This window comes from Labrus bergylta, chromosome 10 (genome assembly GCF_963930695.1).
Source record: "Labrus bergylta chromosome 10, fLabBer1.1, whole genome shotgun sequence".
Lineage (NCBI taxonomy): Eukaryota > Metazoa > Chordata > Actinopteri > Labriformes > Labridae > Labrus > Labrus bergylta.
In genome coordinates, this window is record NC_089204.1 from 17,590,983 (window position 1) to 17,608,669 (window position 17,687).

Below are 17,687 nucleotides of genomic sequence, written 5' to 3' on the forward strand. Positions count from 1 at the left end.
AGGTGGAGCAAACGGGGGAGCAGATGGATTAAGAGGCATGGAAAGACCTCAGCTGAGCTGTGGGTACATGTTAATTCAAAACCTATAGGTACAAGAAAAGGTTAAGTATTTGACTTGATACGTGATGGGTAGAGGAAGGCAGAACTTTTTAAATCCAAACAACGTGTATATTAAACATTAAGGAAAGGAAAAATAGGATGAAAATAATTAATAAAATACACATGACATCTGTGGCCTCCTTCTGTACTTTAGTCCTTATCATTTTATCTGTTCCTTCCATCCTTTTTTTTTATCCTATCCTCATTTCCATTGTTTTTCCATTTCCCTCTCAACCATCTGATATGCTTTAGATACTTACATGCTATGAGCCAGATAATTAGATTTAAAAGTCTTATAAAAGACTATACAATTTAACATAAAACTGTAATTTTCTGGAAGATAATCTAAAGTCTCTAAAGCATTCTACGCTTGCAAACTTTAAACTATTTGATGTATTACATCATGGATTTATGGCAAATAGGCAGTGTCTCTTGACACATACTGGCATATTTTTACTTTTGTGTGGAGCTTGCAGTGGCTTAAGATCTTTGGTATTCGCAGGTGGTGGACAGCGAATATCTGCAAGCCTCATCCATATCACCCACAGCTCCCTTTCCCCTCCCACCATGCCTCACTGGTGGTCAGCCTGTGTCTCATCTCCTGCCCCTCCCTCCTACTGCCCTCAATGCCATCCTCCCCTAGGGTCCCACTGTTCCCTGGGATGGTCCTGCCTTTGACAAACATGTGTGATGAGTCAGTGTGACATGCCATGTGTGTACTTGCGATTTGGGTTCTGTGTGCGCGCATACGGGTGTGTATGCGATTTTGCGTGACAGAAGCGCAGGCCTTTCCTGCGACCAGATTGACATGAGTGTCTGTGAGGCTTTGCTCTTTTCAGACGTGCCTCACACTGGCAGTTGGAGTTTATGTGTGTGTGCGAGTGCCTGCCTGCCTTCTAGCGCCTCGCTGGAGACTGACGGCCCCTGACACCTGCCATTTGGACGCTTTTCTCTGTGAAAAATGTCATCGTCTTCAGACCCGACGTGTGTGTGCGTGTGTGTGTGTCTGTGTGGGACTTAGACATAGTGCGTCCCTCAATTTGTCTCCCTGGGGTAAAGCTTTGCAGCTGACTGAACAATGGACCCAAGCTGTTTGAGCAGCCGGGACAGAGAAACTTATGTGTGTGTGTGTGTGTGTGTGTGTGTGTATGTGTGTGTGTGTGTGTGTGTGTGTGTGTGTGTGTGTTTTTTATTTTATTTTTTTCCAGTATGAATATATTTTGGGCACGTAACATGTGACCATCACAGCTCCATTTAAAGCAGCAGAACGAGGCTAATCCAATTATTTTGAACATGAACTAAGTTGGGAAAAAAACAGATAAGAGATGAAGCCATTATAGCATGACCTCATACTGTGCAGGTTTCTTCATGTAATCCTCATTCTGCTATGCTATACCTCAAGTGGCAAATGTTCAATATCCGCTGAGCTCCTCCATGCCTTTGTTGTAATGTATTACAGGTTACGCTGCGCACCTGATGACAAAAGCCCAGGTAACTCCACCCATAAATGACATTTCATTCAAAGAAAATGTAAAAGAAAGAAAACTCAATTGGTTTTTAAGAAGCTTACCTGTTTTTCCACAAATAATGGATGAATGAAGGGATATTGATCAAAAGAAAGGGGGAAAAAAGGCAGATATTTGTTGTCAAAGCTTCTTCAATTTAAGGGGATCTGCTTTCATTTTCAATTATGAAAGAAATTGAAGAAACACATTTAAGGCATCACTATACTGTAGAATTTTGGATATTTTCACTGGCATGTTATTGAACCTTTTTGCCATTTTAGATCAGTTCTTGTTGTAAAATAATCTACAAATCAATCATGTGAAATAACCTTATGTTTTACGCCTAACAGTCAAATTAACTAACGTAATGTTGTTTGATCTATAACAAAAACTTGTTCTTTTTTCAAAATTTCACCTAAATAAACAAAAGTTTTTTACTTCTTTAGAATTTAGAAACTTCAATCAAATATGAATCCTAAATAATATGTGCCTTTACAGTGTTATGGCATGTATCTATAAAACAAGTAATTATTGTTGTATATATTAGCGCTGATAAGTACTCTAGTCTCATTGACATATTAAGATCTGCTCTTACTTTTCTTTCCCCCTCCCACTAACTTGTTGTCCTGTGTATCAGATCAGTTGGTGATCTTATTTGGCCCTCTTCTTTTCTGACTGATCTGATGAGCTGTTTTTAATTTAGATTAGGGCCGTGTGAGCCAGAAGGCTGTAATGAGGTATCAAAGTGTGTATCCATCTCTTCCAATGTAGGGTTTCTTAGGGGGCAGCAAGGGGCCCAGTCACAAAGTGTGTGTGTGTGTGTGTTGGTGTGTCAGGCCCCAGGGTGTGTCTCAAAGACAACCAGTAGAGGAAGAAACAGGGGAGCCAATTTGTGACTTTGCCCCAGGATGGGACGGAGCTAAAGGCTGGCCTGTATTAATGCATTTGTGTGTGTGTGTACAAAATTGAGGGAGCAAACAAGTGCAAATAAATGATTACCCTACAGGGGCACCAAGTCATCACTTTACACCAAGAGGCCATGATTGACTTTGTGTCTTCAAGTGTGTGCGTTGTGTGTCCACGCTTGGACCATCCATGCACTGAGGCCAGAGAGCTGGAGAGAAGACAACCTTCTGCTGTCTGCCAGGCTGATGCCCTCACTATAGCACATTCATGGAGGCTGTGGCAGTGAGGGCTCAGAGCTGTATCCATGACAGTGCTGTTACCCAGCTGCCCCGGTGGCAGCCTTAATTAGGTTGGACATGATAGGGCCTGCTGGCCTCCCTCTATTAAATCCATATCCTTTGTGTTTTCTTAATTATTCCTTATAATGTTTCACCTCACTATAGCCTGCCAGACCATTTATTTTCTCTTTTTTGTCTATTTTTCTGTCTTCTTTGAACAAAACCGATCTTTAACTTGACCTCCATTGATCACTGTCTTTTAATGAGGACAGAGTGTGAGGCAAAAGTTGTTGGTTTTGAGTTTTTTCCTACATAGTGTAATTGAAGGCCTAACAAAATGAACTACATGATATTTTGGTAGATTGATTCTTGGGTAATGCACTTAATGGCAATTCCATTGAAATCACAAAAGTCTGACATGATTCCAATAAGTTATAAAATTAATTTTAACAAACTGCTTTTTCACTTGGCATGTGGAAATTGTACCCATTGGGTGTAGATCTGGGTATTAAGGCCTAACTGTTAGACCATCTTCATGCATTAATACAGGTATGAAGCACGAGCTAGCAGTCAGATACTCTCAGATTAGATTAGATGCCAATTAAGTTGTAAAAGAACTGCTTTTAGGTTATGTTTTTATTCAGGAGACTCATGTTAAAAACACAGGTATGGTGTTAGACAATCCATAGACTTAATAAAACTGAGTTATTGCTAATATTTGTCACAAAATTATTATTTTCTCTTATATTTCTCACTTTGTCCAGGCCTCATTGATTCTTTGACATTTTCCTGCTTTTTTTTTCTGTCTTACTCAGCATTAATAAGTGTGTGCTTGTGCGTGTCTTTGTGTCTCTGTGTGCAGGCTGAGTGTGTCAGCTTAATGACCGGCCCTGCTCTGACCTCGTTGAAGGTCATGTGCCAGTGCTCGTTAGCAGTGTCACCATGGCGATATGTCAGCTGTCAGCACGATGGATAGGGAGCTGACAAAAAGAACAGTGAGGCGGAGGAGCGGTTGAATAGAGAGAGAGGGAGGGAGGACAAGTTCATTTAAATGTGATTCTCATCAGAAGGCCTCTGCCACTCCTCATTAACAAGATACTTGTAATTGGCAAGGTTGTGTGGCAAGGTCCAGGCATCTGTTATGTGTGTATGTGTGTGTGCTATTGTGTGTACCACAGAGGGCCTCATTCTCAGTTGTGGATGTTGGGGAGGTGCTGACCCTTTCTTCATATTGGTCAGCCCCGAGGAAAAAGCCCCCCCCCTTTCTTCCTCCAGTCTTTCCTCTCTCTGTCTCTCCTTCCACCCGAGAGAAAAGGAGGCCTAAACAACATGACAGCTTCTGTTGTATTTCCGTTGTATTATCTCGGGTATCAGTGGCTTTGTTGTACCACTGTCCCGTCTGTTTTGTGATGGATGATAAGCGGCATACTTTGGACTGAATACATTAACACGGGATCAAAAAGTATCCTTTCTTTTTGTGTAGAAACAGTAAAATAAAATGTATCTATACTTAAATAGCATAGGTGATGTAGACGTGGAAATATAAACTTAAGCTTAAGAAAAGCTGAGTCTAACAAATCTTTGCTATCTTTGTTTTATTGGACAGTTATGCAAAGTATTAAGAAGGAGGTCTTTGTCAGCAATTATTCCAGTTATGGTTATTTATATTCCTTTTTTTAAATGAGTAATTTTGGTTTGTGATATACTACGCTTGATTCTTCTTCAGAAATAACCAACCTAAATCCTCATTTGAATATTTTTCCTCAAAGGCTATATAAACGGAGTACAATGGAAATTACATCAAACATGGATAAACAAAGTTAAATTGAATACTGAACTCAAATTCCCTTTTTAATGTAACAAAATGAAGCTGGCAAGCAGCAACCAATAAATTAAATCAGAAAGGCCCTCCCTGTTGGTTTTGTGCCTGGGACTGAAATTAAACTCTTCATGAAAATGTCCAATTTAAATATTTGTCATGAAAGTAGAAGATCAAGTACTGTAATCTGGGACTTCAGTGATGTGTTTATGACTGCAGCTAGTGTTTGCTAAAAAACACTAACAGACAGAGGCTGGCCTACATTTTTTTTAAATGCAGATATCTTAGTGTTCAGTGTAATTTGAAGATCAGACATTATCAATCAACCACAAGCTCTGTCTCCATTCAGTGTCCATTGGAAGACATGTCACTTATTGTTAAATAGCTTTTTTTATGTTTTCACTGTTTGAGTTGAAAACGCATTTATAGGAGCAATCTGACCATGGGGATGTTTTAGTCAGGACAGAAACGTTCAGTATTTATCTAAGATTTCCCAAAGAATGAACAAAAGCACAACCTTTTCCTGATTTCTGGGCCAGATTTAAACAATTTGTAGTACCCTTCAATAAGCTCTAGATGGCAGTAGTGTCACATCAATTGCGAGTACACTGCTGAGGTCTGCTGACTCAAAGCCCTTTACTGTATCAAATACACACCTACATTTCATACTTTCTGAACATAGGGACCACATACAGTACCATGTACCATCTTTTATTCTTTCTGTGCTCCTGATAAGTCACTTGGTTATCCATACCACTAAATGTGAATTTAATTGACAAACTCTGTTTAGTATTTTAGTAATGAAAACTCATGTTGGCAGTCTTGATACATGTGTTTCTTCACCTGCTTTCATTTTAATAATGATTTTAATGGATGGAAGATTATATTGTTGCTCTTTTAGTCAAGAGGCAGGACTACTTGCGATAATAATTTTTTAGCAATGATGATCGTATGATGGTCGGCTGATTGATAAAAGTTAATCAAAGTCAAATAAGGAAGCAGTTTGAGAAGTGGTCAGCTGCATTATTTAAGGTGCAAGGCAGTATTGATTTTCTTTCATAGCCTTGCTGTTCTGTTTTCGAGCAGTGATAAATGCTCAATGTTTTTTCCCTTCATCACTTCTTGTCTCCTTCTCCTCCACTTTAGTGGAGCTAACCGAACTGTAGTTTCCTTTTCTTGTGTATTAATTTCTCTCCCATGGTCTCTCACTCTCAGACATTTCCTACTCACTTTTTATCTTCCTGTTCTTTCCACAGTATAACCAATGAGGCTGGAGCGTCTATCTACAGTGTGAGTCCAGAGGCCGTCAAAGAGATGCCAGACTTGGACCCCAACATTCGGAGTGCAGGTATCCTCATCGTTATAATTGTATCTCTCTATGCTTTTAAATTGGCCATTGTCTAATGACAAGTGGCCTTAGTTGTGAAGGAATAAATAATGTATTTTTTCTAAATTGTTTTATCAACAAAACTCCAAAAATTAAAAGAACATGCCCATCAAAATATCTGCGCTCCAGATGACCTATTTAAATTTTATTTTTCAAAAAGAAATCAAAAACCTAAAGATACATTGAAGATAAAGACTCTTATTATTAGTTTACCAAAGTTAGAAAATATATTTTTTTAAACATAGCAGCAGTACTTTTAAATAACTTTCAGAAAAGAAATGCAATTTAGATTTTTCCAGCTGCTGCTGGAGATTTACAATCTTAATACATTTATGTTGACATTGATTTCTAAATAATAATAAAAGGGAGTTCATATTTATCTGCTTGTCTTTATTGACTAAAAGTAGCCATGTGCAGTGGTATGGAAAATTGAGGATGCATTTTGATTCAATCGAATCCTTGACAGGATAATCACAATTAAATTGAATCATGAGAGCAGTGAAGATGAACAGCCGTATAACTTTCACATTATCAGTGAATTTCTGCCATTGTGGTCCTCAGTTTGCTCTCCGTACACTCTCTTTTTGTAACACTCACACAGAGTCTGTCCCTTGCTCACTGTACATACTATATCATTTGGGAACAAAGTGCAGTATATGATAGAATAGCTCACAGTTTAGGAGAACAAATGTTTCCAGCAGACTTCCTCTATGAAAGACGTAAATCATGTGAAACTGGATTATTCTTCACTAGTTTCCTGTGGTCAGCAGCAATGGGAGACATGGAGAGCCATATTTATACCTTTAATGAATGCCATGAGAAATCTGCAGTTTGGGTGGCTTTTAAAAGAGGGGGTACTTTGTTAGGCGAGAGTAAGGATCCCTTATTCTTCATATGGATTTAGTAGAAAATACAAACCATGCTGCATCTCCTCATAAGTACAACTATTTTCTCACCTCTGTTTTCTCACCTTTCCTTCTGCAACTAAATAAGTGAAGCCACATCGCAGCGGTCCCTCTGTTCCACCAAAATACTGGATTTCACATTCTTCTGCTCCTCCTGATTTACCTGCCTGTGTCTGATTGGGGCCTTCCTCTCTAGATTCTTCATTACTTCCCAGTTTTGTAGAGACGCATTTGGCTTGTAATTTTCAATAAGTGCTGCAGAATTATGCTGAATTCCATTTGCAAATTGGATCCTCTCAAGGAAAGCGAGAGAGGGAGAGAGGGATAGTGTTAGAGACAGAATAGATTGGAGAGTTTTTGGTGGTGCACCGAGCAAGGCCGGGGTTGAAACTCCATCCCTGTCTAAATATTATCTCAGGCAGCAGCCTCCCACCGCAGCCAGAGGAGAGGAGAGCCATTGATTCCAGACATGCTCCCTCTGTAACTCCCCATCCCTCTCTTTCTCTTTGTCTGTCCGTTCTACCTCAAAGATCCAAGTGTGACGCCTTTCATGCACACTTCTTTGCTGACCACTGGAAATAAAAAAAACACATAATAAGTAACAGTGAAGGGATGAATTACAGACAAGCCAATAACGTTGTTCTGGAACTTTCGGTTTTATCCATAGACTGTATAAAACATTGATTTAGTCTCAGTGACGTCACCCATTGGTTTCTGAAGAGGCGTTTTGAACCCATGTTGGAAATGCTATCTCAACCTAACTTTCAGTGAATTTAGTAACAGGCAAAGAGGTAGACCTTTAGTCTCATTGCAACAGCTACAATGCATCCACCTGTCAGAAAGTTCAGCCACCCAGAGGGAAAGTCACACCTGCAGCGGAGCAAAAGTAGCACACTTTATAATTCATAAATTGATTTTTATCTGGGATCAGTCTAATAAAACGCCAATACAATACTGAATATCGGCCCCAGGTAATCGGCCAGGCTGATAATCGATAGACCCCAGTAAAATTGCTTATTTTTGCTGAACAAGTATAACCTTTTGGAACTCAAACCATTCAATAAATCAGATGCATCAAGATGGATGGGAACCCAAGTGCATTTATTTTCTCAAATATATGACTGTTTCAGGACATATTCCAACTCTAACTTTTACTAAGTAGGATTTAAACACTAAGAGCTGTTTTTTTTTCATGAATGATATGAATGTGAACAGTGATGTGATTGTGTGCTATTCTTCCACTCTGTATGCCTGTGTGTGTTGGGGAGGGTGATGTCATGTGTTATAGTGTGTATGTGAAAAAGGTTGTTTGTAATTTTTCTTCTTGTCACTGGTGCCTGCCAGCCTATTCATAGAAAAGACATTATGCTTTATATGAAACAGCAGCAAGCTGAAGCTGTACAGACTCCATCGTTAAGAGGCTGTGTGTTTATGTTATGCGCTTATTTTGACCGTGTGTGAACGGGTCTTGTTAAATTCTTTGAAGAAGCTGAATGACAGGTGCTGAGACTCCAGTTGGAGGCCAGGTTTAATTATTATTATTGGGGGTGGAGAATGACAATTAAGTCTGGCCTGCCCTCAGGCCAGTGCTGCAATATGCAGACAATTTGCATACTCAGTAATTATAAACAATATGGATTTGCATATTCAATAACTAAGATTCAGATAGCATGAGAAACACAAGCTGGAGAATCTCAGGAGACAACTAATTTCTAATCTGTCTCCATTCAGTGTCCATTGGAAGACGTGTCCAGGATCCACTGGCTGAGCTTGTCAAAATCGATCCGAAACACATCGGCATTGGAACATACCAGGTGAGTGTGTGTTTGTCTTTGTCTTTCAGGATGCTCCTTGTGGGTCAAAGCGTATTGTCCCTGGGCAGTAGAACATCTGCTTTGAGTTAGACTGATGCTAACAGCCGAGTTGGTGTGTGTGTGTGTGTGTGTGTGTGTGTGTGTGTGTGTGTGTGTGTGTGTGTGTGTGTGTGTGTGTGTGTGTGTGTGTGTGTGTGTGTGTGTGTGTGTGTGTGTGTGTGTGTGTGTGTGTGTGTGTGTGTGTGTGTGTGTGTGTGTGTGTGTGTGTGTGTGTGTGTGTGTGTGTGTGTGTGTGTGTGTGTGTGTGTGTGTGTGTGTGTGTGTGTGTGTGTGTGTGTGTGTGTGTGTGTGTGTGTGTGTGTCACAGGATGATGGTGTAAAAATACATAAGCAATAAACCATGAGCACACACGCACACACACACACACACACACACACACACACACACACACACACACACACACACACACCCACCCTGTGTATTGTCAGTAATGTCTGCTATATTTATTTTTTGCTCTCAAACTGCAAATATGCAGAAAAAAGCACCTTTTATTTTTATTTTTTTTATCTTTACAATGTACATACATCAACATACAACCCCCATTCATCTCAGAAATATGAAGAACATAGAAAGCCATTAAAACACAATGTAACCCAAAATTTGACATGGTAATCAAACAATGATAAATTCCTATAACAATAAAAGCCCCTGTGAGGAACTTTCACTTTGTGTTGATTCTGGCGACCCTGTTGAAAAAGTGAACATGTCTTTGCTGATTTTGTCCTGTACATGTACTGTACAAGTGTTGTATTTTTAATAACCCTGATCATGCTTTCCTTAACACATCACTCACTGTGTGTCTTTGCCATCCAAAATGAAAAAGGGTGTTTCAGCCCTTTTTCTGACAAATAACCTGCAGCAGAGGTTTCAGGCATTAAAACTTACCGTTTAGAAATGTTCTGTTTGGACAATTATGACCTTGAATGGGATTGTTGGTCAGATAGAGGCGTCAGTATTAATTTCAATCTGTTTCATAGTTGGTTAAAACACCCTGTAGGGAGCTTTACATTTATTGGCATAGTGTTTTCTCTAAGTTATATGGACAGTCTGCTCTTGTCTGTTGTTGATTTGACTTTTTTGACTTTTGAGCTAAAGAACTAAAGATGTGAATGGAGGAATGAGACAAACTAAAACAGGTTGAAAGAAAAGAAACTAGCAGGGAAGCAGATCAACTTGACTGAGGCCTGTATCAACAGATGATGCTCAAGCTGACAGCTAATCTAATTCCCAAAAACAGGCATTACGTGAGTTTGGACTTTTGTTTTTTCTTGTCTTCATGCCGCTCCTCGTTTTAAGTGCCCAAGCGTGTGTGCAGATGAAACAACAATTAGCTCAGTGCTGATTTAGTTCACTTCAAGTGTCTGTGCTGTGTACTTGTGTGAGCATTGTGCCCACTAAACCAGCTTTTAATGCAATAGTTCCCTGTATATGTTGTACCGGTAGTTTTGTAGTAGTTTTGCATCAGTGACTATATTAAAATACACTTTATTTCAGTTTTTGCTCGTATTGCTACAAAGATGTTAAAGTATCATTTTCAGAGAGAAAGAGAGGGAGAGAAAATGTCAACTGTCCGTACATCCCTCTTAAAAAAGCACCGATTGAGATGCCTATAAATCGGAATATCAATTTGAACTTTTTAAAATGCGAGGCATACTCCTGGTGTTTTTGGCTGTGTGCGTGCGTGGATAAGATGAGCTGATTAAAGTTGTTTGTTGCAAAAAGTGAATTTATTTAGAGGGAAAAACACATTTGATATAAATACAAACTTAATATTAAAATATACACTAAAATTTAAAGAAGGATGTCAGCTCAGCCGCAAATTCCACCGTTTGTGGGTAACACTGTTATACTTCTTATTACCAAGTTAAAATAAGTCTCAGCGCTCCCCAAGACATGTCTGTGAAGTTTCTTACTTAAAATCCGCTCCGATCCTGTATTCTAACAAGCCTTTAAAGCCCTCTATTTTAGCCCTGCTCAGAACAGGCTGTTTCTGTGGACATAAGACAGCTTTAAACAAGAGTGAGCTGTGTCCCCGCCCCTCTAGAAGGGCTTGGGTGACTTTCTTGCACCATGCCCAATTATATACGGTGAGAAGGTAAACTCAGGGGGAAGAAAAAACACAGAGCTGTGGGAGCGTCACCTACCTTGGGGAGGGTTTACTGCCCTTTGTGATGTCACAAAGGGAGAATATAAAAAAAAGGCCTGTTTGAGCAAACATTTTCTTTAAAGTGGAGAGGCATAATTTTCCCCTCTTAAAGAGAAAAAGCTCTTGTTTTAATGAATTAAACTACAATCTTCCCAAACATCTGAACTCAAGTATTGAAAAGATGACAAATGATTTAACGATTAATCAACACATTCATGATCAGTCTTCCTGGGGATTGAGGGAATCCTTACACATAATGATAACCAAAATGTCAACATTATTATTTAACAATTTGGCAGCTGACACGGAGAGCAAATGAAAGTTTTATTATCCTGTGATGGGCAACAGAGGATCCGTGTATTTCTGTGCAAACATAGTAAAGAATCCAGCATTGTTAAGAAAGAATCCTAGGTGGCATTCACTCTAAATGAGAAGCAGAAGAGAGGAAGAGGGGTTACAAAAGGACAGCAGAGGGTGACAGAAGACAAAGGAAAAGGAATGACATGAGAGATGTTCTGGAGAGGGAGAAAATGGAGATTTGAAAGAGAAAGCTGAGGTTCATCTTGTGCATGGACTTGTGCTCATGCATGTGTGCCTGAGTGTGTTAGGTCACAGGCCCGTGTCTCTCATCACATCCTGACTGGGCTCTCTGGGGTGCCTGGGGTTCTGCACCTCCCGCTCTCAGATCATGTGACTAGGTCAACAAATGATAATATAACCGAGTAAATAAACTCCGGGTGCTGACAGATATGAGATGGGACATCACTCTGACCTGTGTGGCAGCTCAGGCAAACATGCACATGCACACACTCCCTTTTTAAGAGTCTCATGGTTAAATGTGTGCATGTGCTTGCATATGTGTGTATATGCTTTATATCACTGTAAGCGTGAATGTATATGCAGGAGAAGAAGTGTGAGAAAAGTGCGCTCAGGCATGTGGGTGTTGTCTTGCAAGTCCTTTTTTGTTTCAGTTGTGGCATTTTGAACTTTGTAGAAGTTTATTGCTGTTAGACCCAGAAAGCATAAGGGCAGATGTAACTCTAGACAGCTGGCACAGCATGCTCTCTCCTTCTCTCTCCCTCTGCTGACTCAGTGAGTGACAGCTCGGAGAGAAGGGAGGAAATGAGCTGAGGGCTAAAAAAGTGAGGCCCATTAAAATCAGATTGGACGTAACTATTGGTGTGGGAACACTGTTTTCACTACAGCACCAGGGGCTGACAGGTTTTTCTGGATGCTGAGTTTGCCAGACACATGTCTATTTGAGTGAAGAGCGAAAGTCATTAGTGTGTAAGTTGTTGGATACAGTACTGTACATTTAAAATGCAAATATTAGTATGAGAGGTTTGAGATTCACTGTGTTTCCTGTTCAGAATTCTTACATGGACAAACATTTCCGGGCGTCTCGTGGCTTTTTATCATTACACGTTTAGTGGGTGTGGCCTTTGGACAGCTCCTTCTTCTGTCAATCAGCCTCTTTTTTTGTTGCTATAGTATGTTGACAGCTGGGTAATTCCCAGCTCTGTAAAACTAACTGCTACTGGAAAATACACACACACACAGACACACACTGCTGTGTAAGAAAACAGTGCCCGTGAGCCGGATATTAAAGAAACTGTCACTCTTCCTCTCACCCCTCTCAAATCCTTCCATTTCTTTCACTCCATCATTTCCCCAGAATTTGCAGCTCCTTGACCCTTACAAAATGCAAAAGTTACCTCTTTTTTTAAAGTAAAAACTTAGAGCTAAAACATTTTGAAACTGTTTTTTTTAAATTTCATACCACAGTAATAGCTAGTATAATGTCACCGAGTTTTAGATTTAACCTACAGCAAATGCATGTGATGTAACGTTTCAAATTTTGGTTGCTGTTCTAATATTGCTATGGTGAGTGTGCAGCTGTGCAACTGTGAGCGCCTGTGCATGTTTTTTTTCACTCTCGTATGATAATGCCTGCAGGGGAGGCAGGAGCAGACAGCGCTGGGAAAAGGAAGGAGAGTAAGAAATGGGGTGTTGACGGTGATTGATTGTTCCTGTCGTGGTGTTTTGAGGCATGAGAAAAACATGCTCTTAAAGACTCGATCGGTGGCAGAAGCTGCCAAATAATTGTCTCCTACTATTTTAATTGTTTCCCTTCGAGCTGTCACTGCCTGCGTCTGTGTCATCATATGTTGAGTGAGGTTGAGAGATGAGCCAAGCTCTTATGTTAGCTTGAATAATTGATTTAAACAAGCTCATGCTAATTCTCTACTTATTCAACAATTAACTAAACACTTGTAAGGATCTTCTAAAGTCAGCTGATTCCCAACAGGAAATTAACATTTTGCCCACATACAACACTTGTCTTAAACACTTTTCACTTTAAGGTTTTTGTTTGTGGGCTTTTTATGCCTTTAGATGAGTGACAGGACAGTTGAAAGAGTCAGAAGTCCAAGTTGGGGAGAGAGACAGTGGGGAATGACATGTGGGAAAGAAGCCACAGGTCGGATTGGAACCAGAACCCACTGACCATTGAGCCCCTTAAACACTTAACTTTTTAAATAATGAAATGAATGATGCCCCAAATAGTCTTAACCATCTTAGTTCTAAGTACATAAATCATACTGAAGTCAGTTTGTCATTTGGACTTCCTGTGCCTGTCTCTGTTTTGATTTTTTCTCACGCTTCGTTTTGCACTCCCTCAGGTGATGTGTGTGCGAGTGTGCGATTGTTTTGCAGGAAGTTGAGAAGTAGCCATTAGGCGTACATGAAGGTGTGGGGAAAGCATAAAACCATCTCCTTGCTGTCGTATCACTTTCAGCTGCTGATTTATTACGCCATTTAACTACAGTATGAATGTATTCATACCTGCACACACACACACACACACACACACACATACACACACACACACAAACTCACACCTATGACTCACACATACGTTTTCGAACCCTATAGTTCTTGGAATCGTTTATAGCAGGTTCAATTTGTAGAAATGTTTCATGTCACAGTTGACAACCAAAGATTGACAGATATATGTCCGGTTCTTTGTTGATCCCAAACTGAAAAACGAGTCCTGAACCATGTGCATCACTGCACCGTGTCTCTTTCAGTTTGATTCAGGCATTCAATATGGATTCAAACTATAAAAATAATCAGGCCAAAAGTGTGTTCGGTCAAATCATGATATTAGAAATGGCAAACAGTCTTGAGCTTGAATAGCGCGTATGTAGTCTTCTTCTTTTAGTCTTCTTTAGTAGGCTACTTGGTAAAGTGTGCGTCAGTATTAACTAATACCATTCAAACATTTTCAATAAATCATGCCAACCAATAGATGAACTAAAAGTTAAAAAAACTAGGAGTCACAAACATTTGAGTCGTTTCAAAACTCAAGCAAACTCTTTGTATCTTTCAGGATGATTGCAGCGTCTTGTAGCTTTAGGAGTTCAGATGACTTTCTTGATCAGTCTCCACTTGTCAACTATCTTCCCCTTAAGTCTTACTTCACACCCGGTATATCAGCATTTTGTAATATTTATTCCAAGTTGCTGTGTGTGGGCACATTTTTCAGTCCCTGATTATACAAAAAAAGTATTTTGAGCATTGATTGCACTCTCCAAGTCAGGGAAAGTCATTTAATTTATAGCTCAAAATCATAGATTGTGAATCATTTTCTTGGGTCATTTTTCCTATAGAGCAAATTGAGACTGTACTGTTTTATATTATTTATTGAGGCCCAACAATTCCCACCATGAGCAAGCGTTTGGCAACAAGGGGAGGAAAAACTCCTTTAACATGCAGAACCAGGTTCTGGGTGGGCGACCATCTGCTCCAGTGAAACCAAGCAGTACTCAAAGTCTAGGAGCAAAGGAAACACATGAAAGTGCTGCTGGCACAAAATGTTTTTAAGGTCACCAACCCAGGACTTATGGTGCAGGCTATTCTTGTAATATGTCCAATGTTTGGTAAAGAAAATTCAACATGACTTGAAACTAAGAATGTTTGTGTTTTGAACTCTTGTAGTTTGGTAGACCCGAATGTGAAAAAATAGAAACATGAAAGTAATTTGCCAAATAGGGGTTTACGTCTCTCACATCCTTGATTGAATTTGACAAAGAGACTGACTTCAATGTTATCATACAGTTTGTAAGCATCACTTATCCTTCCATCATTTCCGCCCTTAGGTTCCCTGTACATATAACCAGTCTGGCTCCAGCATGCTTTAAGCTACTAAGCCCTTAGTGGCTCAATTAATAAAGCTTCTGTCAGTCCCACGACCTCTGCCTTTTATTGTCAGTCAACACCTCGTCTCTCATCAATGACTTTAGCCCTCATGTTCCAAAGGAAACTTGCATGTGTGTTTCTGTAACAAAAAGGTTGATGATTTTCATGTTTTCGGTGAAATGACAATAAAAAAGCTTATTTTGTATCCGTTCTTTCTCTTCTTCTCACTGATCTCCTTTTTCTCTTAATTCTGTGATTGACATGTGGTAACGCAGCAGCTTTTAAGTACTCAAGGTGCAGACAGAAACACTTTGTTCTGTTGTATTGGTTGGCTGGTTTTAGCAGCTTTCCAGACAATCCAAATATGACCTTCACACATAGGGATCCAGTTCATTGACTCTGTATGATTTTGAGGTTTCGGGGTCTGGGCATCAGGATGAAGGAATGGGGGAGTGGAGTAAGTGTGAAATGTATGGCCTTAAGCTATGCTGCTGTGGAACATATTTAGTGTAATACCTCCTAAACCTGTACCTAACTTGTACCTTCATGTACCTGAACCCTTTTCTGTTTTGACTTTCCCCTGCAGATAGTTACTCTCAATGTAGACTTTGGGGTTATTGGTTGGTCTGAGGGATGTTTGAAAACATGCAATGTGTGCATTCAGCCCTTTTAACACAGAATGTGTGTATTGACCAACTAGCTAACTGCTGTAGTTCCACCTTTAGGTCTTGGGTCAGTGTGCTAGGAACCTCATCAGAGGGGTCTTGAAAGAAAGAATGGACTGATGGATTACGATATGATACAATACAATATGATGCACTTGATTGAAGTGTTGTAAACATTCAGTTGCCTCCACAGTAGAAACACACGCATGCATAAAACACAACATACATATTGCACATTGTCTTAGTATCTTTTGCCAATATCAACATAAAAAATAATGTGTCGCAAACTGCGCAATAAAATAGCAGCTTAGAGAGTTTGTAAAGGTTTAAAAATAAGTTGTCCTTGGGTAAAAAGCTTACAGTAGGTGAAAATGAAAAAGGGAATCATAGAGGAAGCTCTTACTGCAACTGATGATGAGTACAAAACAGTCGACTGACAGTGAGGAGCTCAACACAAGACTGCTCAGTCATTTGTGCATTTGTGATTTCTGATGCATATTAGCCAGTTTGTCTCGGACTAGCCAGAGAGAAAATAAAGGACACATAAATTACAAGACAGAAAGATATAAGGCTCCATGCTCCATCGGTGCGCTTTGTGCCACTGTAAGCTGAGAAGAGCGCCATGAGGGCCTTGGACCTTCACAGTCTGTGTATGTATGTTTAACAGAGCAGAACTTGCACATTTTCTAAAACAGTTACTCTCCTGCTCTCCAACACTGTCACACTAAATCACTGCCGCTGGAGCCAGAGATGAACTTCTCTTACTTTTTTTGTGTGGTGTACAACAAACCCTAACCTTCAAAAATGAATCCTCTTTAATTTTTCCTTCCTTTCTTGGGTTGTGGGCAGCTTATTTATGATTTTGTTCATGTGTTTTAATTTTTTTTCATAATTTGAGTATTTGTCTTTTTTCATGTTGGCTTGTCATAATTGTGAAGCACTTTGTAACTTGTTTTTCAAAAGTTATCGATACAAAAATGGAATCTACTTTAAAAGATAATTAGCAAGCAAAACATTGATTCATTCTTTGTGGATATTTCCTTGTTTTTTAAAAGCACACTTTATTCAAGTTTCAATGCAGTTTTCACCATTCCTCATTTGAGCACAGTTACGTTCAGAGGTCAATGTGCTCCTCTGTGTTAGCATCGTCAAAACCTTAGATCCTCTCCAGCAGCTCCCACCTCTATAAGGTTTCAATAAGAATGTGAGATCACATTCGTTGAGGTTTTCCTGCAGGTTAAAACTCACACTGTCTTTACACACCGCCAACTTTCTCGTGTGAAAACATTCTCTAGTGTGACATTACAGGTGATTTCCTTTTTTCTCCTCCCTTACTATCTCTGTCTCTCGCATCTTTATGTATACACTCACCGGAAATCAGAATCATCATTCATTCTAGATTCATGGGAACTTTTTCCATTCATAGGAAAGTTATTTTTTATTGTCTTCAGAATGCCTCTGGCTGTTGTAGGGCATTCTCAAGAGTGCTGTATTGTCTCTCTTAATCTACCTCACCCTCTATACTATGATCATCATTTTCTATTAACGCTTCCTGGTATTACAGTACTCCATTCAACTATTGAACTTTATCAAAAATAAAATATAATAAAAAAATAAACCTGAGTTTCTTCAACCCAACAATTATACACCAATACGCAAACTTTTTCCCCAGGTATCCATCAGTATTTCTACATTGATCTGAAAATGCCTTTCACTGTTGTTTAAACCAGTCTTATTGGTGTTTTTTAAGTAAATGGAAATTTTTAGGAAAATGAAGGTTGAAATAACCTTTATAGTATTTACTTAAATTTGAATAAGGTCTTCAGTTATTTACAAATAGGTTCCATATTTAAAACAATATGTTTTTTTAAAATTGTTTTTAATAATCAACACTTTTATGCTC

At 39.4% G+C, this 17,687-nt stretch overlaps 1 protein-coding gene across 2 annotated transcripts in view; it reads left to right on the top strand.

The window, feature by feature from the left end:
* srbd1 (S1 RNA binding domain 1) overlaps positions 1–17,687 on the top strand; it is a 50,286-nt gene that overhangs the window by 19,860 nt on the left and 12,739 nt on the right. For both annotated transcript variants that reach the window (XM_020651801.3, XM_065959724.1), the window contains exons 15-16: positions 5,863–5,954; positions 8,630–8,712. In XM_020651801.3, coding sequence (XP_020507457.2) covers positions 5,863–5,954; positions 8,630–8,712 — 175 coding nt within the window. The remainder of the gene's footprint in view (positions 1–5,862; positions 5,955–8,629; positions 8,713–17,687) is intronic.